Source organism: Trichosurus vulpecula, chromosome 9 (genome assembly GCF_011100635.1).
Source record: "Trichosurus vulpecula isolate mTriVul1 chromosome 9, mTriVul1.pri, whole genome shotgun sequence".
Lineage (NCBI taxonomy): Eukaryota > Metazoa > Chordata > Mammalia > Diprotodontia > Phalangeridae > Trichosurus > Trichosurus vulpecula.
This window is the reverse complement of record NC_050581.1, coordinates 76,538,360-76,563,427: the sequence shown is the minus strand read 5'-3', so window position 1 is coordinate 76,563,427 and position 25,068 is coordinate 76,538,360. Positions and strand designations below refer to the sequence as shown.

Sequence of the window (25,068 nt, the reverse complement as noted above, 5' to 3'; positions counted from 1 at the left end):
CTGGAGTCTGACCTCACCCCAGTCCCCCCTCAATCACCCCAGCCCCATCAAGATCCTCCTTAGACTCCTCCTCAAGACTCTCCCTAAATCCCTCCTCTAGTCACCCCTAGATCCCTCCCACAGTCTTTCTATATATAAGTCTCATCTTGCCTCCATGAAAGTGCTCAGATTCAGTCCAGCTCAGAGCAGATTCAATCTGGCCCTCTGGCACTAGTGATACAAATGCTCAGGCTCCCTAAAAGTCTACCCAATACAGCAAATCTTTAATAAATTTTGTTTTCCTTTGGCTGAAAGAAGGCTTGGGTTGAATTCATTCGGGCAGGACCTATTTTGGGGTCCCTAGCACCCCTAAACCTCAACACAGAGACCCTAACCACAGCCACTGGCCAGTCTGGGTCTGCCGTACCCAGGATGAGAGCCTCCTCTTTAAACTTTGACCATGTGTGCTCAGGTTCTAAAATGATCTCTCTGGGGAAGAGGTGGTAGCCCAGGGGTTATCCCCACATTACTTTTGCCACACAAGGAAATAACAGGACAGCTTAACTATTTGCCCTCTAGCCCACTTAAACATTTGCTTAGCGTAAACATTTGCCCTCTTCCTCCCAGAACCACCCTCTTTCATGAAGCCAATAAGGTCTCTTGACCGTTGGTTGACCCAGAGACCTTGATCCAGACACACGCAAATACAAACACATGCAAGCACAGATACATATAGGTATGCAAGCATACACACACAGATACATACAAAAACATAGAGAAGCATAGGGTAGCTAAGCACTGGACCTGGAGTTAGGAAGACTTGAGTTCAAATCTAGCCTCTGACACTTATTAGGGCAAATCACTTAACCTCTGTCTCTATTGCCTCACCTGTAAAATGGGGATAGTCATAGCATCTACTTCCTAGGGTGGTTGTGGGGATGAAATGAGATAATAATTATAAAAGCATGGTGCCCAGCACATAGTAAGTGCTATGTGAATGTTAGCTATTATTATTATTAGAGATGTGCACAGACATGCACACTCTGTAGTTAGATATGTACAGAAACACACATTCTAATCTGTTTTTTTGGTATCACATGTGTGCAGAACCATATCCGTCCTTCTCTTCCTGCTTCCCTAGGGTTCTTTGGTCAAGCAGGAATAGGGTCTGTATGGACTAGAGGCATTTGTAAAAATCTTGACCTATGAAGTTCTTTTCTGTAACAGAGTGACTTTCAGAGTCTTTTAAGGTTGGAGTTCCTTCAGTAGTTAAGGTAGATGTGCTCTCCTATCCTTCATTGCCACCGATCGCTCACTGTTTGGGTCCCCACTACACGTACTGCAAGCGTGCCCATGTCCTCTACCCCAGTTAATATCATTGCCAATCAGAGAAAAAAAGATTGGAGGTGAGCGAAGGAAGATGAAGGAAATGGGCAGTTTGCGAATGGCTTTCAGATTTTTCCAAATATCTGAAAATTTGTCACGTGAAATAGATTCAACTTCTTCCCTTTCGTCCCAGAAAGCAAAACTTAGACTGGTTAGGAGCTACGAGGAAACATTTCAAAAAACAAAAACAAAAGCAAAAGGCTTTTTAACCTTAGAGCTGTCCAAAAGTGGAGGGAGGGGGTGAGTTCCCTATTGGAGGGAATATTTCTGTAAGCACTGGATGTCCCCTCTCTGGTCCAAAATCCAGGTAACCTCTGCAGAGCAGAGCAAGTTGTCCTTACAAAAAACCCAGACCTAGGAATCAGACACTCGTTGGACAAAGGCAAGTCACATCCCTTCTCTGGGTTTCAGTTTAAATGACAATGGTAACAAGTTACACTACCTAGATCATAGGTTTGTTTGCTGTTGGGTTTTTTGGTAAGGGGAAATTGCAAAGTATTATGGAACTATACAGAAGTGTGTTATTATTAAAAGTCAATTCGCATTTAATAATTGCTTACTATGTGCCAAATAGCTCTAAATGCTGAAGGCACTATGCTAATTATAATAATTATTATTATTGCAATAATAATTATATTTTATTCTTAACTTCTTTAATGGAGTTCAGTTAGAAAGGGTCTGAGACAAGTCACTATCCTGCAATTATTCTTTTATTTTTAATGTTTTCCAGGCAGGTAAAATGACTGCTTTTCATAACTGAATAAAACTATAGGATGTAAACTTATCTTTTTATCTGCTTATGGAAATTATCTTCAGTACAATTCCCATAGCAGATAGGATGATGTGGATGATATAGTTGCCGTCATTCAGTTGTTTCAGTTGTGTCTGACTCTTTGTGAGCCCATCTGGGATATTCTTGGCAAAGGTAGTGGAGTGATTTGCTATTTCCTTCTCCAGCTCATTTTACATGAGGAAACTGAGGCAAACAGGATGAAGCGACTTCCCCAGAATCACACAGCTAGGAAGTGTCTGAGGCTGCATTTGAACTCAGGTTTCTTGATTCCAGGCCCAGCACTTTTATCCAGTGTGCCACCTAGCTGCCCCAGGGATGATATATACCTCATCCTGTTCCCAAAAGGATTTGATTTCTCCTCTTGGATCTCTGTATTTTGAAAGTTTTTCATTCCATGAAGTTTGGAGATTTTTTTGACTATTCAGTTTGGCCAATATCTATTAAAAACATTGTTCTTAAGTTTTTACGGATCAAGGTTATATCTGGATAATTGTGGGCCACAGTTCTGTCTCTTATAACTCTCCAGGTCCAGTAGGATTAATCTGTTGAATTCTCAAAATATCTTAGGGTCTCTATTGGTAGTTTATGGGTTTGTTTTCTGTTAGTTTATAAAGGATAATGATTTTCGGGTATATAATTCTGCCTACCTGATTGTCTTTTTAGGTGCTAAAGGTTTAATGACCTGCAAAAGCAACAGTCTCTACTGTTTCCTTGCTTAATCTACCCTTATAATAAATCCAAATTTTCTAAAAATAACCTCTCAGTAATTCCTGGTAGCAATAACCTGGTTTCTCGCCCCTATCATAAAGCCCTCAGTTTCTGATGTCAAATCTGAATGACTCAGTCACTTGTTCACTGCTCCCTCATCTCCTTATTGTTAGGTTAGCTCACCTGGACTGTTATCCATGGAAGGCCTTATGGTTACAGTCTTGGACCTTAGCCATTACCTAAGCTCCGTCTAGAAATAAAACCGGTAGTGGTTACATTCAATAAATCCAGTGGCATGTACTCATCATCAACCTTCACCTCCTCTCTGAGAAGTGCTGTTTTTTGTTCCAGAAGTCTATCTGTAATTTATGATCCTGACTGGGATGTAATCTGTCAATCTTCTTCCTCCTTTTTGACGAAGAAGTGTTAATATTTCTAGAGATACTCTAAAATAGAGAGGCCATTTGACTGGGTGGCTCATAGGGGCTAGGGCCCACTCACCCCTCCTTGAACCGTGCCCAGCCACACCCAGCCATTGATCCCTTAGCCCAGAGGAATTCTACCCTCTTCCTGACAGGGGACTCTCCCCTCTCACATTCATTAGCTTATTAAGTTCCCCAATGCCAGTCATCCAGCAATAATTTTTAATTATAGTAAATTAGATAATGACTCACAAGTCTAGGGGTACCCCAAGACTCACAATATGAATCGGGGTATGGGACAGGTAGTTTATTCCTACAGAGAAAGAAATGCTAAGCATGGAAGAATCACAATGAGAATTAACAGGATTAATAGGACTCAGTAAAACTACTAATATTTAAACCTTATCAAGATATAAAACAGTTTGCAGGACTGCTAATTAGCCAGTCAACATTTCATTTCAGCTTGGCCTTCTATCTCTGATAGCTATCATTTTATATTTCTTCTGCCCTTTGTAGCTAAATTCCTCGAAAAGGTGGTCTACACTAGGTGCCTTCACTTTCTCTCCTCGAGTTCTCTTCTTAACTCCTTACATTCTGGCTTCTGATCTTATCGTTCCACTGCAACTACTCTCTCTAAAGTTGCCAGTGATCTCTTAGTTGCCAGATCCAACGGCCCTTTCTCAATCCTCATGGTTCTGAGCTATTTGGTTTAGGAAGGAAGGGGAGATCAGACTTACAGTCCCATACATATGCCTATGAGACTAGGCTATATATCTTTTCTCCAGCCCTCACTCCCTTCTTCCCTAAACCTTGGCCCATGACCCTCACCTGTAGGGAGCCTTCCCTGGCTCATTGCATTCTTGTACAATCTCAGTCTCAAATACAGTCAACTCCAGAGTAGATAGAGGGAGGGACAGAGGGATCAGAAACAGCAAGGCCAGGGGGTCTCCCATTGGGCACAAAAGAATTGCTTTTAAATCTCTCTTCTTCCATAAAGTCTGGCAGGCAACAGGACCCTACTTTATAAACATCTTCTAGAACCATTTCTGGGTGGGGCTACTTGAGGCATAAATTTTAGACTTTAGAGAACAATTTGATTCAATTAAGTTCAACAAACATTTATTAAGCACCTACTATTCGCAAAGAGCTGGAGATACCAAAACAACAGTAAAAAGAAAGTCATTTCCTGCCTCTAAGGAGCTTAGTTCTGCTGGGTTGGGGGTGGGGGGTGAGGTACCATATGTAAACAGTTGAGTAAATTGCAAATAATTTGAGAAGAGCTCATCAGTAATTTAGGGAGATGAGAAAAAGCTTAGCTTAAGGGGTGGCACCTGATCTGAGTCTTGAAAGAAGGTAAAAAGTTTGAGACAAGGGTGTTTGGATTCAGTCAAAAGACAGCACTTGAGGACCTAGAGGGCCACATGTGGGCTCGAAGTTGCAGATTCCCCACTCCTGGTCTAAGAAATGGAGGTGAAGAAGCATGGCGGACAGCTTATGCAAAGATGTACAGACAGGTGGAGGTTCAGAGAATAGCAATTGGGCCCTTCTGACTGGACCTCTGAGCATCTGAAATCCAGTAATGTGAAATAAGTCTGGAAACATAGGCTACCCAGGTTGAGAAGGGCTTGAATACCAGGCTGAGGAGTCTGCAATTCATCATAGAGGCTGAAGAGCCACTGAATGATTTTCGAGTGAGATACTTATGAGTTAGAAGGTGACTTTGGCAGCCCCATGGAGGACAGTTTGGAGAGGTCAGAGACTGGAAACAAGAGAGCTAATTAGGTAGTTATTGGAATAGTCCAGGAAAGGGGGTGGGGGTATTAGCCAAAGGGGGGCCAGGTAAGTGGCGGGAAGGGAAGAAATGATGGGAAGGAGGGAGGGAATTTGAGAAACAAGGCTAGAATTGATTATTCTTGTCCACAGATTAGATAGGCAGAGAAGACTCAAGGCTGATTCTGTGGTTGTGAAACTGGATCATTGGAAGTTGCATTATCTTTTCCAGTCCTATTTTTCTTCCAGAAGAGGGAACTAAAAGCAACTGATAACCAAGAAGCATTTATTATTAGAATGGAGTGAACAAATGACTTATTTATGCCAAGTAGAAGGGTAAAAACTTGAAGACCATATATGAAGTAAGCAACAGAGTAAACTCTGAACTCAGGCTCTGTAACCCCAAATTGAGTTTGTTTTTTTCAACTGATAAATTTTGTTTGACCCCATCATAGAAACACCCAGGCATGGTCTCAGTTGAATTCCCCTCAATGTACAATCCCCACCCCCTCCCTAAAATAATTAAAACAACATAAAAGTGTGCTTATAACTGAGAATTAATGCAAGTTTGTATTTCAGTACCTTGCCATTCTTTCAAAGAAAGGAGGATGTATGTTTTGTCAATTAGTACCAACACTGTCCAACATTTCAAGTTGTAGTAATTATGCATATTATTCTTTTTGGAGATTTCTGTTTTCACTCTACCTCATCTTATTTAAAATTTTTTAAAAATTTTATTTTGCTTTCAAACAAAATCAGCCTTCTCTCCTTCTTGCCTCCCCTCCACCACTAAGAAAACGAGAAAAATAAAACCCTTGTTACAAACATGTATAATGAAACAAAACAAATTCCTTCATTGCCCATGTGAAAAAAAAAATACAACCCCAAATAGGCCTCAATCTGCACTGGAGTCTATCACCTCTTTCTCAGGAGGTGGTCTGCTTCCCTTCATGCTCATTATCCATTATGGAATGGTAATATTCACTTTTTTTTCAGCCATTCTCCAATGGCCTATTTCTTGTTTGTTATTACAAATGGTGTTGTGAATATTTTCATACAGAGAGGTTTTTTTTTCCTTTTTGTCAACTAATCTCATTGAGTTGTAAAACCAAAAGCTAGATCAAAAGGTATTTTTAAAATGTTGAAACTGTTCTCAGCATAATTTCAAGCTGTCTCTGGGAATGGTGAGACCCACTCATAGCTTTAGCAACACTCAATAATTGTGCCTCTTTTTCCATATCCCTTCCGACATTGGATTTTTTCATCTTTTACTATCTTTGCCAATTTGATGGGTATGGGGAATAGTTCTTAATCCTAGAGGTATGTGCCAGTGCCTTTTAAATTTTGTATCTGACTTTTTAATCAGATATGTTTTGCACAGATATTTTCCACCAGTCTCTAACTTTTTTTCTTATTCTCAGTCTATAGCATTTATTTAATTTGTGAAAAGGCTTTAAATTTTTTTTTGAATCAATGAGAAAGTATTCATTAACTTCATTGTAGAATAGTGGATAGAGAGCTGGAGTAAATACCAGGCAGACCTGGGTTCAAGAGCCATCTCTGGCACATACTGGCTGTGTGATCCTGGATAAGTCACTGTATTTGTCAACCTCTTAGTACTCTAGAACTCTCTTAAAACTATGAATTGCAGCAAATGTGCTGACCTTCATTGGCAGAAAAAGCTTCCTCACCTGAGCGTTCACTATACCAATGATGTCACAGATATAGTCCCTATCTCTTATATGCTAAGCGCTGGGGGTACAAAAGCAAACACAGTCCCTGCCATCCAGGAGCTCGAATTCTTTTTGTTTGTTTGTTTATTTTTAGTTTTTATTTATTTTTTGGAGGGAGGAAGGCAAGGCAATTAGGGTTAAGTGACTATTTTTAGTTTTTAATATTCACTTTTATAAGATTTTGAGTTCTAAAATTTTCCCCCTCCCTCCACTCCCTCTTCCCCAAGACAGCATGTAATCTGCTGTAGACTATATGTGTACAATCATATTAAACATATTTTCACAAATGGAAAAACTACAAGAATAAAGAGAGAGAGAGAGAGAGACAAAGACAAAGACAAATAGTATGCTTGGATCTGCTTTCAGACTCCATAGTTCTTTCTCTAGATGTGGATAGCATTTTCCATCTTTAGTCTTTTGGAGTCGCCTTGGATCATTGCATTGCTGAGAAGAGATATGTCTATCATAGTTGATCACATGAAGTTGCTGTTACTGTGTACAATGTTCTCCTGGTTCTGCTCACTTTATTTAGCATTAGCCAGGAGCTTATATTCTGATGGCAGAGGCAGCAATGGCCGGGGAGTGCTATTTTGGTTTGGGAAAGTAATTAGAATAGTAATGGAGCTACAGGGCAACAGACTGACATACCCTTTCCAGTAGCAATAAGTGGCAGGGTGGATAGAGTGCTGGTCCTGAAGTCAGGAGGACCCAATCTCTGTCCAAACTACCACTACTCCCATATTTCTAATTGTCTTCTAAACATCTCTACCCGAATATCCTGCCAGCATCTTTGACTCATCTTTTTTTTTTTTCTGCAGGGGGGAGGGCAGGGCATTTGGGGTTAAGTGACTTGCCCAAGGTCACACAGCTAGTAAGTGTGCCATGTGTCTGAGGCTGAATGTGAACTCAGGTCCTCCTGATTCCAGGGCCGGTGCTCTACTCACTGCACCATCTAAGCTGCCCCATGTTCCCTTATTCTTTCTACTCTACCAAAGCTGTCCTTGGCCCAGGTCTCTGAAAACTGAGACAGAGGATTTGTCTCCTACCAAACCACACCTAGAGCAGTCCCCTGCCTTGGAGGCTCTGATGACTTACAGGAGAGGTCAGGAGGAAGGTATCCTGGAGACTCCTTCTGGGGAATTTATGCCTCCAGCCCCTGGCAGATCTTCCTGCTAGCAGGGAGGAGACAATCAAGTTGGAAGCTGCCTGGCAGGCTGCCAGGAGGTGGTACTCCTGAATCTGGCCCCACCCTCTCCATCCATTTAAGAAGGTGATGAGGGCATAGGGAATCACACAGAACAGGATGACTGGTACCCGGCAGCCCGAGTCGGTTCGAGGGGTGGGATTTGTGCTGGGCAGGCAACCTCAGGTACTGCTCAGCTAGTTTCCTCATACCTATCCCTGTCATACCAGTTTTTGTTTCCCTTAAATCTGTTCATTCTCCAGTTCCTCTGTTTCTTTTCCTCTACCTCCCCCATCTCTCCTTCCATCTCCCCCAAACAGAGTTCCCCATTTTTCTTCTTTTCGGTATCCTGGTCTCCCTTCATTCCTGTCTCCCTTCTCTGACTCCCACTTCTGATTCCTTCTCATATTCATCTTCTTTCTCATTCTTTTGACTCTCCCTTCCACTTTCTCCCCAAACCTGACTCTTCTCCTTATCTCCCCATTCTCTCCCCCTTCACTCTCTCTGCCTTCTGTCTCTTTTTGCTGCTCCCATCTCTGTTTCACCCATTGAACTGCTCCTCCTTTCTCATCATCTTCAGCACCCTGTCTCCCACAATTCCTTTGACTCCTCCGTGATCCATATCTCTTTTTCTTCCCCATCCTCAAGTCTTTTGTCTCCTCCTTTACTCTATCGTGGCTTCTCTCTCCTTTCTAGGTTTGGACTAGGGATGGGATGTTTGGGTATGTGGTAGAAAATGAGACTGCGTGTTTGTGTGTGTGTGTGTGTGTGTGTGTGTGTGTGTGTAATTAGGTGGGGGTCAGCCCTCTGTACTCAGCCCTGTTATAGGGCAGGAGGGATGTTTTTTGAGCTAGATAAAGGAGGATGGGGCCAGGGGGATGCCGGAATCTACTGAATCCCTTTTCCTCACGCTTCTGTTCCTTAGATGTTCATCCTCTCGGTGCTTTGGTCTGATGGCAGTGATGGCCTCATCTATAGGACCTTCCAGGAGTTCCGCCAATTCCATGTGAGACACCATCCCAGCCACAGCCCCATGGGACCCTCAAGAATCAACCCCCTCACCCTCCCTGATCCTGGGATGTATACTTAGGCTGCATTCTGGGAGCTACCTAGTGACTCCCTTGAACCTAGGGGCTCCCTCCCAGCCCATATGTTACCTCTTCATCACCTAACTCCCTCATTTAAAGCCACACCATGACCCTGAATCTATCTTCCCAGAAAAGGCTGAAGAACACCTTTCCCTTGGAAGCAGGCTTGCTGAAGAGTTCAGACTGTGTCCTCCCCAAGTTTCAAGGTTAGGGGACTGGTGATAAGAATGGGGTAGGTGAGTGGGGCATCTCTGGGGCTGAGCAGACTGCTAGGCACTGGACCAGACCAAGAAAGGGTCCTGAGACCTCAGGGTGTAGGATCCCAGGGGTAAGGGAGAATAGGAATGAAGATGGGAGTCTGGGGCTCAGGGAGTCGGGGGCCTGGGGCTTCACAGGGATCCCTGCTCTTCCTATAGATGCCTCAGTACTTCTCCCCAGTGGAAGGACACGAAGAGGACTGGCCAGGTTACGGCTGCTGGAAGCCTATTCGCAGAAACTTCTGGGGGCTACAGAGATGATATCTCGAAGCGAGGTGGTCACTGGCTTTTTCCAGCCCCGGTCTGGTGATCTGGAGCCTGTCCTGCCGCAGAACAGGTATTTGTGAGTCCCCATATGTTCAGTCTTCCTAATCAGATTGAGCTTTCATTGCCCACCTTGTGAAGGTTTAGGGGTGGGGGGGCTCACAATCTGACTGGGAGAAGCAGACTTATAGGGAGGGCACAGAAAAGGGCATTGGCTGGGGAAGCTGAGAGAAGGGAAAGAAAGATCTGCATGGGCTGCATCAGGAAAGGTTTCCTGGAAGAGGTGGGATTTAAGAGAAAGGCCTCAGAATTCTTTTCCAGTTCTAAGAGTCTCAGTGTAGCAATTCCCTCTACATTCTCCCATAATTGTATATCCTGGGCTAAACAGGGCTCCCAGTGACAGGACACTCACTACCTCCTGTTCCATGTCTAAGCAATCCTGTTAAGTTCTTCCTTATAGTTGGTGGGAATTGACCTCCTAGTAAGGATGCTTCCACCCTCATGCATTGATCCAACCAAATTCTGCCATATGAGGCCAAGCAGAACAGTCTAGCATGGGACAGTATGGTATAATAGAGAGAGAGTTAGCTTTGAAACCTGGAAGGCCTGGGTTTGAGTCCTGCCCCTGACACATACTGGGTAAGGATCTCTGACACTGTAAGTTGCTGACCTCTATTAGTATCAGGAGTTTCCCTTTTTGTCAATGAAATCACAAGTCCCTGACTCGGCCCCTACCCTATTCCACTGAACAACTCTTCTAGTATTTGCAGATGTTAATTATATTACCAGTCTGAAGAATGGTAGTCGGGAGGAAGTCAGGAATGACTGGGAGGTGGACTTGGGCTCCTTTCCGAAGAATGGGTGGGGCCAGGCTAAAGGAAATGGGAGGTGTAGTAGGAAGGCATAACAGATAAGAGCCACAGCCTGAGCAAAGGTCTGGATGTGGAAATGAATCTGACATCCTTGAGGATGGCTAGGAATGGTAAAGAGATGAGGCTAGATGGGAAGCCCAAATACCAGGATAAGGAGAGCAGTGGCAGGAGCTGAGATGGGGAGGAACTTGCCCCTGCAGATAACCTGGGGGTAGGCAGAAAATCTTGGATCGAAATTCCAGAGGCTTAAAGCTAACCCATCTCATCTGTGTCTTACCTTGGTTATCCTGGTTCTTTCCTTAAAGCCTGGTGATCGTGGCCTCCCCTTGGGAGAGGCCAGAACGGAGTCCAAAGAAGCCCGTGGCCCTAGAGTCAGACATCCATACTCTGGAGGCTCAGACTTTCCGGTGCCTTGATAGCTTCAGTACTCAGGACACCAGGGGCAGGCCCTTTAAGGCTAGAGCCAGAGAAGAGCTGGATGTGTTGCTTAAAGAACCCACAGGTGGGAAGGCTTGGGGTACTGGGGTGGGGGGAAGAACATGGATGTAAGGACGGGGGCCTCAGCCCTAGCTCCTGGGGGAGGGGGGCATTTAGGTTGGTGGAGATCCTAAAGAGATGGGGGTCTTCGCCTAAAAATCCTATCCCTCAGTGGCCCTGTTTTGGTTGGGAAAGAGGACAGGAATCCTGGGGAAATGGAAGTATTAGCTTGAAGGGGACATTCAGGAGAAATATTTTTATCCCAGGGGGACTCCGGAGTCTGAGCCTTGGGGAAGGAATGGGAACCCTTAGATGGGGACCCGGGGGGAAGGACAGGTTCTTTAATTCTTAACAGTGGAGCAAGATACTCCAAATGTTGGGAATTCGTATTTGATAGGGTGGGTATGTCCAGGTGCACCCATGCCTACATGTCAGTACCAGTATTTTTGGTACCTCCACATTTCCTTCCTGCCCCATGTAAGTAAAACCTATTCCCTCTTACTGAGTTTTAGGGGTCAGGTTGTCTACATCCCTATACAATTTCCCTTTCTCCCTCCCCAGGCTGGTGGCTAGTGGAGAATGAGGACAAGCAGATAGCTTGGTTTCCTGCACCCTACCTTGAGGAGTTATCTCCGAGACAGGGATGCAAGGAGATGCCCCAGATGCCCTACAGTGGTAAGTTCCCCCTATCTTAGTCTGGACCGACCATTTCTGTGATTCAACAAAGGGAGGGGGAAGGAAAGGAGAGGGGAGAGGTTGTGGGGCTACAAGTGTCCCACCTTGTGCTGGAATCTGTGCTGTTATTTACTAGCTGTTTCCTTAGATGATTCAGATTCCCCATCGGTTAAACAGATCCTTTAGGGCTCTTCACAGCTCTGAACCCTATGACCCTTGTGTTACTAGCTTGTTCTGAGGGAAGATGAGACATCCTCTCGGTCATAGACTTACAGAAGTCTCCCAATATTCACGGGGAATCCTGTGACCCAAGGTGACCCCAGGAGGAAATAGCACCCTTGATCAAGCACCCAGATGGGAGATGATAGGAATGGCCACTTTCCACCCCATTCAGGGCTGCCTTTCTGTGCTACTGAAGCTTACCAAAGCAGCCGGGAGGACGAGCTGTCTGTGCCTGTGGGGGCCCACGTCACCGTGCTAAAGGAGTCTGAGTGTGGCTGGTGGCAGTGCAGGTATGTAGGGGTGCAGGCTGGACCCATACAGGCGGTGGGAAGGAGAGAAGGGTGTGCCGCTCCGCCCTCCCCAAGCTTGTGGGTGTGCACGTGTGTTAAAACGAGCCCCCTACTCCCGCAGGTACCTCGGCCGCTCAGGGCTGTTACCAGCTGTGCTCCTCTGCCCGGACCCCGTGAACGCTAGTGGGCTGAGCATGCTCCTGAACGCCACCCGAGCCAGCGTGGGCCCAGAACCCTGCAACAGAGTTGAAGCCCAGCCCGAGGAGGGGCGCCTGCCCACTCATCCCCAGCCCACATGGACCACCAACCTAAATTCAAACCCAGGCAACAATGGGGAGGAAGGCGGCGCCATGGCAGGCCCCAGCCGCAGACCTGTCATACCTCCCAGGCCCAGCCGAGGGGACATCCTTCGGAGCTGCTGCTCGGTGACCCGCAAGGCCCTTTATCGTCCTGAGGCACCGAGGTCTCCTGGGCCCACTCAGGATTCTTCTGCGCTAGAGATTCCTGAACCCTCCCTGCCCTCAGCCAGACCAGCTTCTCCTTGTCCACCCAATCAGCCTGGCCTAGACTCCCAGATAAATCCTTCTGATACCAGGCTCTGAAGTCCTGCCCTCTCCAGTGCCCTGATGTCTGGCTTTATAGTAGGAGGCCTTGTCCCCGTGGGACCCAGTCCTAAATGGTTTCATTTAAAAAAAAAAAAAGTTTTTTGTACATGTGTGAATAAAGGATCCTCTCCAAGAGTGGGCCAACAGAGTCTGCTTTCTCCCTTGCCCAACTCCTAAGACCAGAGTTCAAATTCTACCCTTGTGACTGAGACAAGTCACTTGTATCCCTGGGTCTGAGCTATTTGAGAGGACAGTATCAGACCAATAATCTATGATCTGTGCCCCCATAGGCACAGACAGCTCGTCCTCCCTGCTGCTTTGGTGGTACAGAACGGCAGCCCTGAATGGGGTGGAAGGTGTCCATTCCTGTCATCTCCTAGCTGGGTGCTTGATCAAGGGTGCTATTTCCTCCTGGGGTCACCTTGGGTCACAAGATTCCCCGTGAATATTGGGAGACTTCTGTAAGTCTATGACCGAGAGGATGTCTCATCTTCCCTCAGAACAAGCTAGTGACACAGGGCCATAGGGTTCGGAGCTGGGAAGGGCCCTAAAGGATCTGTTTAACTGATGGGGAATCTGAAACACTAGGGAAGCATTTTATCCACAGAGCTCCTGGAACACTCAGGCAGGTTTCCCAGTCCAACTTTATCTCCTGTATAACACCCAGAGTATGGGCTCCCTGAGGGAAGGCCTGGATCACAGATTTAGAGCAGAACTCATCTAGTCCAATTTCCTCAATTGTTACAAAAAAAAAAAAGGCACAGAGAGGTTAGCTCATTTAAGGTTACATAGGAAATACTCTTGACTCCAAATACAATGACCTATCCACTGTCACACCCTTCCTTCTCTCCAGCTGTGAACTCTCTTGGGGCAGGGCCCAGGCCTGCTCTTTTATGTGCCCCCAAAGCATGGCTTGGGTTCAGAGTGGAACTCAGGAAACGAAGAAAATAAACAGGCAGACATGCACCCCTAACACACCACACCACTGAGCTCAGGGAGCTCTGTCCCTGAGTCTGGCCCATGTTTCAGTGGCATAAGGTACATGAATCCTGTGGGTGTACTTGGGAAGGTTTTGAAAGCTGACCCCTTTGATCAGGCAAGGGAGGGTCGATTCCAGATAAGGGAAATGTTTGTGAGGTTTGACAAACTTTTATACAAAATGTCATTACAAAGGTTGTAGGGCTGGGGAGGCTGAGATTTCAGGCAGCTTCATAGTCTGCCACAGGAAGTCCAAGAACATGGCAGCCTGCAGCGTCCGGCCAATCCGCTGGAAGTGTCGCTCTGAGGAGGGAGGAAGGCAGGTGAATAAAGAGGCCGGGGGTAGATTCTGACCCCACTTCATCCCCAACGGGCTCCAGACTGAGCTCCTCCCTCCCAACAGGGTCCAACCCCACTGCAGGGCCAGTCACTTACCGGTGTAGGGCAGCAGTGCTTCTAAGGCAACCCGAACTCCCTCATAGGCCAGCAGCTCTTCTGGACTCTCGTGCCGTAGCAGGACACCCAACACAGCCTGGGCTTCATGGCAATGGCGGGAATTTGTGTTCCATGTGACGGAAAATCTCAACAGGGCCTCTGGGAACAGGCCAGGGAAGAGGTCAGGGAAGAGGTCAGGGACCAGCTCAGCCTCTCGCCCTCCACACCCTCCAAAGGCCCTGCTGGGCACTGACCTTTCTGGTCTCTCCGAAGCTTTAGCACCTTTTCCTCCAGCTTCTTAGGACCGTCAACATCCTTCAAGATGGCTGTGTGGGGCAGGGAGGGTGAGGCCAGGAAAAGAGGAGAAAGCTGTGGATTTACATCCACCGTTGAGGTGGATCACCCCCCAAGCAATTCCATCCCTTCCCCTCTGGTACATCCAGCCCTTTGAAGTCACTGACCTTTGACAACTGTCAACACAGTGTGCGGCCTGTCCAGAGAGATGGCCAGGCCCAGGGCCCGAAGATACTGCTTCTCTTGGAGCAGGTTGGAGAGCTCCTGCTGCCTGGGGAGAGGTGAAGAGTCAATGGGGAAGTGCTGGGAGAGTGGCAAGATGCGGGGGACTGAGGGGATCAGAGGCCAGGAAGGCTCTGAGATGGGCTGGGGGTGGGGGGGGCGGGGTGGTGCGCAGGATGGTGCAGGTGTTATCCCTGGGACTTACTTCAGGATTTGTTCCTCCTGCCGGGCCTGCTCTTCAGCCTGCTCTGTCTCAGTCACATCCTGGAAACAGAGTTGTTCAGCCCAGGGTAGGAGAGGCCAAGAAGAGATACCTCCCATCCCAGGAGGCTGGGCTCTCACTCACCTTCCACAGGAGGATCCGAGCATCGCTGGCTCCAGTCACAACTGCTTCATCTTGCCGGTTGCAATGCAGCCCCCACACCTTGTCCTCATGCCCATCCAGCGTCCGCACACACTCATTGGTTTTGATAGTCCAGAGTTTGAGAAGGCCATCTGAGCCACTGCAATGATCAGGAAAGAAGTGGCATCAGAGCCCTAGGTCAGACCTCCCACACCAGGGTCCCTGCCCCGGGCCCCAGCTGACCTGGACAGCAACTGTGTCCCTCGGCTCACAAAGGTCACCCTCAGCACTGACGCATCATGACCCTCAAACGTCTGCGGATGAGAAAAAGGGAATGGAACATGAAGCAGAGGCCCAGCCTCACTCACTCTGGACCCCTGGGGAATTGGAGTAAGGAGTATTACCTTGAGGCAACTGAAGTCCTGCAGACCCCAAAGCTTCAGGGAGCCATCGGCTGAGGTTGTGGCCAGCACCTGGTCCATGGGGGAGAACTGAACACACCACACGCCTCGACGGTGGCCAGAGAAGACGCCCAGCAGGGAGAAGTCGGGCAGGGACCACAGCTTGGCTGTTCGGTCCTGGGAACCTGATGCCAACAGCTTGTCGTTTGGAGATACGGCCACACTATTAATGTCCTAGAGAAGGGAGAAGGGAAGCTGTGACTGGGGTGAGGAAAGTGACCGTGGCTCCTCTTGACCTCCAGACGAGTTTCTTATCCTGGTGTTACCTTGTCATGGGCCCGCTGAGTGGCCTGGGCCTGGAGGGGAATAGGGTCACAGTTGGGGTCTCGGGTCATTTTCTTGGATGTCACTGCCTCAGGAAGGGGCCACAGCTTTATGGTACAGTCCTGGCTCCCAGTCACCAGGAAGGCCTCTTTCAGCCTGACACCAAGAGAGGAAACAGATGCAGAATTCAGGATGTCCTTTGCATCTGCAGCCTACCGTCCATTTCGACAGCCTCCACCCTAACCCAGGTCCCATATTCTCACCCCAGAACTACTGCCACAGGCTCCTAAGCCATGCCCCTGCCTTTAGCCTGCCTTACACTGCTCTGACGGGAGCAGCTGCCTCTTTTTAAAGGATAACAACAGTAATAAAGAGTTAGCCTTTACACAGTGCTTTAGGATGGACAAACTTCAGCCTCACGACAACCCTGGGCCGTAGGCGCCATTATCATCCCTATTTACAGATGGGGGCATTGAGGCTGGGTAGAGGTTAAATGGCTTTGTCAACACCACACAGCTGGTAAGTGTCTGAGACAGGATTTGAATTCAGGTCTTCCTGAGTCCCGGTCCAGCTCTCTACTTACCGCTTAGTCTGGCCTCAACCCATCTCTTTTCATTTGCAGCCCCCATACCCATGGTTGAATAGTTTCTTCTTTCTTAAGATGCTAAACTCCTTTGTCCCCTCCAGCCCCAGCCCAACCCCCCCTGCCCTCACTCCCTCCAGGACGTCTTCCCTGACTGCCCCAGGCCACAACAGCTTTGCTCTGAGTCCTCGAGTCCCACATTCCCAGACCTTGTGCACAGCCTGTCTTGCCCCGTTTTCTCATTCCCCTGTGTCTGAGTTCTGTCTCCCTACAGTCAGTGAGCTCTGGGAGGGAAGGGGCAGCATCTGCTTGCTGCTTCTGCCATGAGCTTCCAAAGGAAAGGCTAAGGGAGGGCCTCTTTTTAGACCGGAGCTCCCTGAACATGGGGAGGAGGGGAAGCAGGGGCAGTTCACACTCAGGCTGAACTTGGCCTCATTCTCTGGGCCTGATGTAAATGGTCCTGGGTCTCGGGTGCAGTACCTGGAGCAGCTGATGGTGCCTATGCCATGAGTATGGCCAGAGCCATGGGCTATGCAATGCACCTTCCCAGACACATTCATTCTCCATATGCGCACACTCTGGTCCTGGAATGGGGGGTGGAGGAAGTAAAGACTAGTTAACATGGGGAGACACAGTCTAACTCCTCCCTCCCCACCTCCCTGTCTCCACAGGGCAGTCCTCACCTTGGCGCAGCTGGCGAAGAGCCGGCCCTTCCGGAAAACATCCAAAGCCATGATTGTGTCTTCGGGGAGAGAAGGATTGAAAATCTGAGGCCTGGACTCACACAGGGCCATAGGGATCTGGCTCAACCAATTCACTTTACAGGCTTACAAGGGGGAAATGATTTGCCCAAGGGGTGCACAGGCAGCAAGCAGAAAAGTTGGGATTTGAACTCAGGTCAGACTCGTTGCTCTTTTCAGCACTAACAGGCTCCCAGGGTGTACCCCGAAACTTCAATGAGGCATCCCTGCTTCTGTTTAGTCAGAGAAGTTTCAAAGTCTAGAGAAACCTCTGGAGCTCTGGGTCAGGGATTATAATTCAGAGGAAATGAGAGGGTCAAAGGTGACTCAGAAGAACTAGAGGGAGGCCAAGGCTTACCTGTGTGCCCACACAGGATCTGGCAATCAGACGTTTCCAGCTCAAACACTTTCAGTCGGGGGCTATTTGTGGCAACAACAATGTGAGAATCTTCAGGACCCAAGAACCTCACATCCAACACATCCTCATTGTAGCCGGCAAACTGGGTGGGAAGAGAAGCAAACTGAAGCCAGGAATACCACCCCCATGCCCTACCAACCTCTAAAATACAGGAACCAAGGGTGGTGGCTATGAGGGTCACAGAGCACCCACCTGCTTGTGAAGGTGAAGGGTGTGGGCCTCATAAAGGAGGATGTTGTGCTCAGCTGTGACAGCCATAATCAGCCCAGCAGTCGGGACCAGGGCACAGTGTGTGATCTCCCGCCCAGGGCCACCTTCACCAAGGATAGGTTTCTGGGTATGCACACAGTTCCCAGATTCAACCTCCCATACCTGAAGCACTCCTAGACCAGACACACACACACAAGAGATATTTCAGACATGGGGAGAAACAGATCAGAGACGGAGAAACGAAAACAGCTGGAGCACGTTGGAGATGAAACTAGGGCATCACCAATCCTGGGAGCCTCTCCCCTCCCCACCAGAAAGCTCCTACTTGCCTCGATCGCCAGCTGTGAGTAAATGCAGCCCTGGGGTGTTCACGCCCAGGGCAGGAGCCTCCCCTTTTGGAAGCAGCACCACAGATTCCACACTCTAGGAGAAAGAGAAGCAGGAGGGTGTCGGCCAGTTACTCTGGGCCTGATTCCAGGTCTCTCTCCCCTCCCACCACCCCAGACCCACCTCAAAAACAGGGACTGTCTTCACTGATTTCTGAGTCTTCAAGTCCCACACAGTACAGATCTTGTCCCGGCCAGAGCTAGCAGAAGAATGTGAACCCAGTCAATCCCTAAGCACACTCAGCACCCATCCCACCCCAGAAAAAGGGACCTCCTCTTGAGGGAATACCATACACACTCAATTGGGTATCTTACCCCACAGGAAAGTAGGGGGAAGGGGATAAAAGCAGGGGGGATGATAGAAGGGAGGGCAGAAAGGGGGGGGAGGTAATCAAAAGCAAACACTTTTGAAAAGGGACAGGGTCAAGGGAGAAAACTGAATAAAGGGAGACAGGATAGGCTGGAGGGAAATATAGTTAGCCTTTCACAACATGAGTATTGTGGAAGGGTTTTGCATAATGATACACATGTGGCCTATGCTGAATTGCTTGCCTTCCTAGGGAGGGTGGGTGGGAAGGGAAGAGGGGAGAGAATTTAGAACTCATAGTTTTAAAAGCAGATGCTCAAAAAAAAAGTTGTTTTTGTATGCAACTGGAAAATGAGATATATAGGGAAGGAGGCATAGAAATCTATCCTGCCCTACGAGAAAAGGGGAAAGGGGATGGAGGGGTGGTGGTAGTGACAGAAGGGAAGGCTAACTGGGGAACAAGGCAATCAGAATATATGCCATCTTGGAATGGGGGGAGGGTAGAAATGGGGAGAAAATCTATAACTCAAAATCTTGTGGAAATCAATGTTGAAAACTAAAATATTAAATAATGAAATATGAGAAATGAAAAAAAAGGGACCTACTTTTCCCAAACCCATGATCCTAATATAAAGCTCCTCTCGAGCCACTGACCTCACCATGGTGTGGCCATCACCGCTGAAGGCCAGTGAAGTGACTGTGCTGTAGTGACTGCTTAGCATGGCCAGGCAGGTCCCAGCCTGAAGACCCCAGACACGAATTGTGCAGTCCATGGCAGAAGAGAAGAGCAGAAGCTGCTCAGGGTCTGGATGGAAGGCCACAAGGCTGGGAATGATCAGAGACAGGGGTCACCTAACTCTGCCTCCTTCCAGATCCCTGGGTCACAACGCCAATCCCCCCAACTCCCAACTTGGATGACATCACCTGCAAAATGGGTTGAACCCAGGACTTACTGGACAACTCCAGGGGAGCCACGTAGGTGGTGGGTCCCATATCTTCGTTCCAAGTCCCAGACACGCACAGCCCCATCACAGCCACCTTGAGAGAGAAACATGGGGTTGGGGGACAAAAAGAGAAGGGATACACAGGTTTGGAACTCGGTCCCCCCCAAAATTTCTGGGACTTCACTGTAGCAAGATAATCGCCGTAATCCTCCCTAATTAACTCTCTGCCCCACTCCCTACGTTGGCTCGTCCAAACCTCTTCTCTCCTTAAACCCCCTACATTCCCCTCTCCAACTCTGACACCTAAGGATGTCAATTCATCTTTCTCTGTGGCCTCCCTTTTTCTCTAATCTCACAACCTTTTAATATCACCCCTCACTCTCTTCTGATGAAGAAGTGGACTTTCCCCCCACCAAGGCCAAGCTCATCTTTTAAATAGATACCTCAGATTTCATACCTTCTCATCTCCTTCAGCATAACCCTTCCCTTTTTCAATCTCTTACCTACTGGCTCCTTCCTTGATGCCTCCAAACATCCCCAAATCCTTCCTAACTTTAAAAAACTCTCACCAGGCTCTACCGTCCCCTCAAGCTATTATTCTGTATCTCTTCTTTTTCCAATCAAACTGCAGGAAAATGCTGCCTACACTTTCTCCCCTCTTAGGTATTTTTCATCCCTTTAAAATCTGGTTTCCAAGCCTGTCACTCAAAAGAAACTGCTTTCTCCAAAGTCACCAACAGTCTTCCAATCGCCAAATCAGAAAGCCTTTCCCTATTCCCCTCCTCGATCCTCACCTTTCTGACCGCTGACGACCAGCTTTTCTTCCCGGACATCGTCCCTTCTCTGGGCTTCATGAGACTATTCTCTTTTGGTTCACCACCTACCTTGCTTGATTTTCCCTTCTCAGTCTCCCCTGTTGGCTCATCATCTGTACCGCACCCCATGATGGTGAGTGTTCCCCAAGGCTCTAGCCTACGACCTGTAATCTTTTTTCTCTACATCCTTTCTTGTAGTGACCTCACTGGCTCATCTGGAGGTACTTATCATTTCTCTGCTCAAAACTCTAAAATCTATATATCCAGTTCTAGTCTCTCTTCTGAGGTTGGTATATTGTCAACTGTCTATTAGACATTTCAAACTGTTGTCTAGAGGGTATCTTAAACTCACCAAGTCCAAAAGAGAAGTAATAATCTCTATAACCCCCATTCTTCCCTCTTCTCAATTTCCCTATTTTGGCTAAGGATTCCACCATCTTTCCCTTCAGTGTACACCTCAACACCTTATTCTCCCTCACTCAAAACTGCTAAAAAGCTTGTTGATTCTACCTCCAAAACACACCTGACACTCATCCTCTTTTCTCTAACTCATGCAAGACCCTAACCTAATTCAGGGAATCATCACATTTCCCCTCAACTATTACAGCAACCCCCTAACTGGTCTATCTGCATTCCCTCTCCCCACACCTGTCCTCCATCTAGCTTCCAAAATTATTTTTCTTAAGTACAGATTTGATATTATACCTATTCTCAATAATAACCTCAGCTGTTCCCCATTACTTCCAGGACCAACCATAAATACCTCCATTAGTCACTTTTTAGATGACCTTTCACAATCTGACCTCAACCTACCTTTCCACATTTGTTTTATATTACTTTCCTTGGCAAACTCTAAGACTCAGTTAAACTAGATTTTTGGCTATTCCTTGAACAGGACACTGTATCTCTTATTTCTTTGCCTTTGTGCTGGCTATCTCCTATGCCCCAAATTTTCTACATCAGGGCTGTCTAACCATAGGTTTTTATTTAAACAATAGACAATATATTTTGATTTGCCATTTTAGTGAGAGCTCTGCAGTAGCTTGACTTCGTTTACTAAAGCATTTATGTAGATTTTTATGCTTGTAGGCGGGCCATATAAATCCCACTGCAGCTGCATTTTGGACAGCCCTGTTCTACGTGAAACCTTTCCTGATCTCTCCGGCTTCTAGTGTCTTCTCTCCAAAATTATACTGTATCTAGCTTGCCTATTTGTACATACCGCCTTCCCTGGCTAGACTATAAACTCTCTGAAAACAGGACTTTTGTCTTTGTATCCCCAGCACCTATGACAGGACCTAACACATGGCAGGTGTTTGATAAATGTGTGTTGACTGATTACCGGTGGCCAGCAGTGTGGATGTTGGGTCAAAAGCCATGGAGGCCACAGGTGCTGTGTGTACAGCCTTCCAAACACGTGTGACATTTCCTTCACGCCAAGCCCACTGAGTTAGTAATAATGCGCGGCTCCCAGTGACTAAGATCTGGGAAAGAGGGGAAAGGAATAGGGGTTAGGATCAGGGGTCCAGGAAGTAATTCCCCTATCACCCTCTCTCCCACCACACACACCTCATTGTTTGGGCTGAGATCAAAGGCTGTGATGTTCTCTTGGTCTTCCTGGGGAAAAGAGACAGGAGGATATAACATAAGTTGAAGGAAGATGTAAGAAAAAAAAGGAATGTACATTATAACAGGCAGCTAGGTGGTGCAGTGGATAGACTGCCAGGACTGGAGTCAGAAAAACCTGAGTTCAAATCTGATCTCACAAGCTTACTAGATGTCATGAGACCCTGGGCAAGTCACTTAACTCTGTTTGCCTGAATTTCCTCATCTGTAAAATAAGCTGGAGAAGAAACAGCAAACCACCCCCCAGTATCTTGGTCAAGAAAACCCCACAGGGGGTAACAAGTCGGACACGACCGAAAAGACTGAACACAAACAAAAAAAGTCACACTTTCAGGTCTGAAAAGCACTCCACATGCTATCTTCACAGCAACCCTGTGAAGTAGGTGCATTGCCATTTTACGGACGAGGACACAGAGGCTGAGCGTGAGGGCTGGAAGGACCCTAGCAGCGTCTCCCCCAGCCCCCACCAGGATCTTCAATCGAACTCGCTCCCACCTGCTGCAAGGTCCTCACGAGATTCCCCGATGTGGCGTCCACGACATTCACTCCAGAGCCGCAGACACAGAACAGGAGCTGTCCATCTCCGGACGCCTGAGAGAGGAGGGGGAGGGCAGTGAGTAGAGAAGCGGGGACCCTCAGCCCCGCCCCCTTGGCCACCAATGCGCCAGCCCCACCCCCACCTGGGCGGCCCCTGCCGACCCCCGCCCCAGGGCTCATACTTGGACTTTGCCTCCTTTGTAGAATGGCTCGATTCGCCGCTGCACCGCGTAGCTGCGGGGAGAGAAAGGCCAGGCTGGGGGACTGCAGCCCCCCGACTTCGGCCCCTGTGACACCCTTCCCCGCCCCCCGTCCGCTACTCCTCCCTGCTTGGCCCCGATCAGCCCACGTCTCACTTGCTCTTGAAGCGCAGACCGCGGGCGCCAGTCCCGGCCGTCTCCGCCATCACGGTCCCGGCTGCGGCTACCCGGCGACAGAACGCCAGCGCCAGCACGTGCGACAGAATAGCAGATCGTAGGGCGGCTGCTTCCGGCGCGCCATGATGGCGTCACTGAGTTACGTCACCAGAGGCGGGCGAGGTTCTTTCCGGACCTTCCCGGGTGGATGGTGGGAGTGGCTGCTTTTGAAAGACCCTGATGTTGCTCCCCCACGCTGGGCAACGGGAGGGACGTGGTGTAGACAGTTGTGTGTGACGGGTGGGAGGATTGTCAGGACAGTATAAATGGAGCAGTGGCGGCGGTGAGGGTTGTGTCAGGAAACTTCCTGACAGTGGAGACGGGCTACGAACCCTCAAAAAACCCAAACTACGCCTTCTCCCTCCCAGGGCCTGAACTTGGAAACCCATCTCGGCCCACAACCTTCAGCTTTTCGTCGAGCCGCTAGGTGGCGCTGGAGCGCTGGATTTGGACTCAGGAAGACCTGGGTGCGAAATATAATTAAGCTGCTTAGCACTGCGCTAAGTACATAGTAGGCGCTTAATAAATGTTCAATGATTGATTGTTGACTGATTGTGTGATCCTGGGCAAATTGCAAGCTCTCTGAGCTTAAGTTTCCTCCTCTGTAAGATGGAGATAATAATCGTAGCTCACAGGGCTGTTTTTAGGTTCATATGAGTTACGGAGTGCTTTGTAGCCATGGCACCCGTCCTAGTCTCACTTCCTCCGCCCTAGCCTCTCAGCCTTTCTCAGGTCTCCCAGCCTCCCTCTTGTGGCCTGCAATCACGGTCCCCAAGATGCACGGGGACTTCAAGGGCAGAGGTTATCTATGAGATAAACCTGTACAAACCTTAAATCACAGTCAACCCTGAAGTGCAAGTTCCCTCTGAGCAGGACTAGTGACGGTTATTCAGTTTCTACTTCAGGAATGCTTCTTCCAGAGAACTCTTGGTGAAACGTGCTACCCGCACCTGCTGACAGGTGATGGGTTCCGGGTGCAGACCGAAACCTTTATTTGGTGGCCGGTGCAAGGATTTCTTTTGCTTGACTATGCATATTTGTTACTGAAAGAAATGATTATTTTTCTCTTATATTGATAACCAATTATTAAATTACGATTAAGGTTTCCTCTTCCTATTTCCTCGTTGAGAAACCAACCCCTGTAGGCTATTCAGCCAATCTCTGAAGAGCCTTGCTGATATAGAGGAGATTTTCCAAGTCCTTGAGACACGTGGTTTTCGATCTTGGGTGGGACCCCATCCAACTAGAACACCTTACAAACAGAATCCGGTCTAGGTAAGTTCTTGCCCTTAAGAAAGAAGCTCCTGTCCTTAGCACCTTCCATTAAAATTTAGGATGACCCAGCTTATAAAGGGGAAAACCAGTCAGAGTGGTAGAGTACCAGTACCAGTGGTAGAGATGGATTCTTTTGTCCAGATTGTTGGAGACAGTTTAGTGTCCCACGATTAGGTCACATTTTCAACAGGAGCAGAAGACTTTTTCCCTACTTCTTCATTAATATGTCTACCCCCTCAATGATCATTAACCAATCAGAGATGATTTCCACCCTCAAGGACACCCCTTTTCCAAAGGCTTTTAAGCATTCACTGTTCTTCAGGGGGCATCTTTGGTTTTGGAAAGGGCCACTGACATCAATTTATTATTCATTATCTGTAATTAATAAATTGATTATTAATTACCCAGAAACTACGCCTCTTGGACTTTTTCATTCATCACATTGCAAGTTTTTTTTTTCTTTTTCAGTAGGGGTAAGGAGAAGAGAGGTAGGAGGAGAGAAAAAGTGTATTTTTGCTAATTTTTCACAAAATATTTTTTTTTTAAATTGACGTGATGGAGAAACTACAATCCCCCAAGGTGGCCCATTTCATTGTTGGGCAATTCTCATTGTTAGGAAGTTACCCCTTAAATAAACCAGGTATGTTTTCTTATAACTTCCAATCTTTGGTCCTAGTTCTATATTTTGTGATCAACTAAATCCAATCCCCCTTCAATGATTGCTATGCAAATACCTGAAGAATGATCACATTTACTCCCCTTGCCTACTCGCCACTAGGAGAGCAGGAGCATCCCAAAATTCCTTTATTATAGTTCTTAGCCTAGTGTCAATGAACTTATTAAAAACATTTAGATAACTATTTTCAATATAATTGGTTTCCTTTTTAATCCTATGTATTTTATTTTATGCATTTAAAAACATTGAGATTAGAGATCAGATTGCCAAAGCGATCGATGAAACAAAAAAGGTTAATCCCTGGCTTTCTGCTTTACCCAGCACTATGGGGCAGTTTCAAGTCTTTTCACCCTCTTATTAGTCACCCTTTCCAGAATGTGTTCCACCTTGTTCATGTCTTCCTCCTTAGACTCT

At 47.5% G+C, this 25,068-nt stretch overlaps 2 protein-coding genes across 2 annotated transcripts; one reads left to right on the top strand and one right to left on the bottom strand.

Annotated features, from left to right (window-relative positions):
- The first annotated feature begins 8,094 nt into the window (after nucleotides 1–8,094).
- On the top strand, nucleotides 8,095–12,821 carry NOXO1 (NADPH oxidase organizer 1). The gene is made up of 8 exons (XM_036739575.1): nucleotides 8,095–8,160; nucleotides 8,900–8,980; nucleotides 9,193–9,268; nucleotides 9,479–9,656; nucleotides 10,761–10,957; nucleotides 11,494–11,607; nucleotides 12,002–12,119; nucleotides 12,241–12,821. Exons 1-8 carry the CDS (start codon nucleotides 8,095–8,097, stop codon nucleotides 12,719–12,721), a joined length of 1,311 nt encoding a protein of 436 aa, XP_036595470.1. The 3' UTR covers nucleotides 12,722–12,821.
- A 1,036-nt stretch (nucleotides 12,822–13,857) lies between these two features.
- TBL3 (transducin beta like 3) lies at nucleotides 13,858–22,941 on the bottom strand. The gene is made up of 22 exons (XM_036739465.1): nucleotides 22,644–22,941; nucleotides 22,470–22,521; nucleotides 22,246–22,341; nucleotides 21,694–21,741; nucleotides 21,467–21,608; nucleotides 19,319–19,403; nucleotides 19,020–19,190; nucleotides 18,183–18,258; nucleotides 18,002–18,095; nucleotides 17,655–17,845; nucleotides 17,403–17,544; nucleotides 16,988–17,046; nucleotides 16,785–16,888; nucleotides 15,724–15,877; nucleotides 15,401–15,631; nucleotides 15,240–15,310; nucleotides 15,000–15,156; nucleotides 14,859–14,917; nucleotides 14,599–14,702; nucleotides 14,392–14,463; nucleotides 14,138–14,296; nucleotides 13,858–14,005 (listed from the first exon to the last, which is right to left on the bottom strand). Exons 1-22 carry the CDS (start codon nucleotides 22,691–22,693, stop codon nucleotides 13,890–13,892), a joined length of 2,433 nt encoding a protein of 810 aa, XP_036595360.1. The 5' UTR covers nucleotides 22,694–22,941; the 3' UTR covers nucleotides 13,858–13,889.
- Nucleotides 22,942–25,068: the final 2,127 nt, after the last annotated feature.

What these genes read in the sequence shown, in the direction of transcription:
- NOXO1 (XM_036739575.1), top strand. Translation starts at nt 8,095, where the DNA reads ATGACTGGTACCCGGCAGCCCGAGTCGGTTCGAGGGGTGGGATTTGTG. An exon ending in CCTGTCCTGCCGCAGAACAG is followed by an intron (nt 9,657 to 10,760) that starts GTATTTGTGAGT and finishes CTTTCCTTAAAG; the next exon opens with CCTGGTGATCGTGGCCTCCC. An exon ending in TGTGGCTGGTGGCAGTGCAG is followed by an intron (nt 12,120 to 12,240) that starts GTATGTAGGGGT and finishes CTACTCCCGCAG; the next exon opens with GTACCTCGGCCGCTCAGGGC.
- TBL3 (XM_036739465.1), bottom strand. Translation starts at nt 22,693, where the DNA reads ATGGCGGAGACGGCCGGGACTGGCGCCCGCGGTCTGCGCTTCAAGAGC. An exon ending in GGCACCATCAGCTGCTCCAG is followed by an intron (nt 15,878 to 16,784) that starts GTACTGCACCCG and finishes TCTTGGTGTCAG; the next exon opens with GCTGAAAGAGGCCTTCCTGG. An exon ending in AGGACTTCAGTTGCCTCAAG is followed by an intron (nt 15,311 to 15,400) that starts GTAATACTCCTT and finishes TCTCATCCGCAG; the next exon opens with ACGTTTGAGGGTCATGATGC.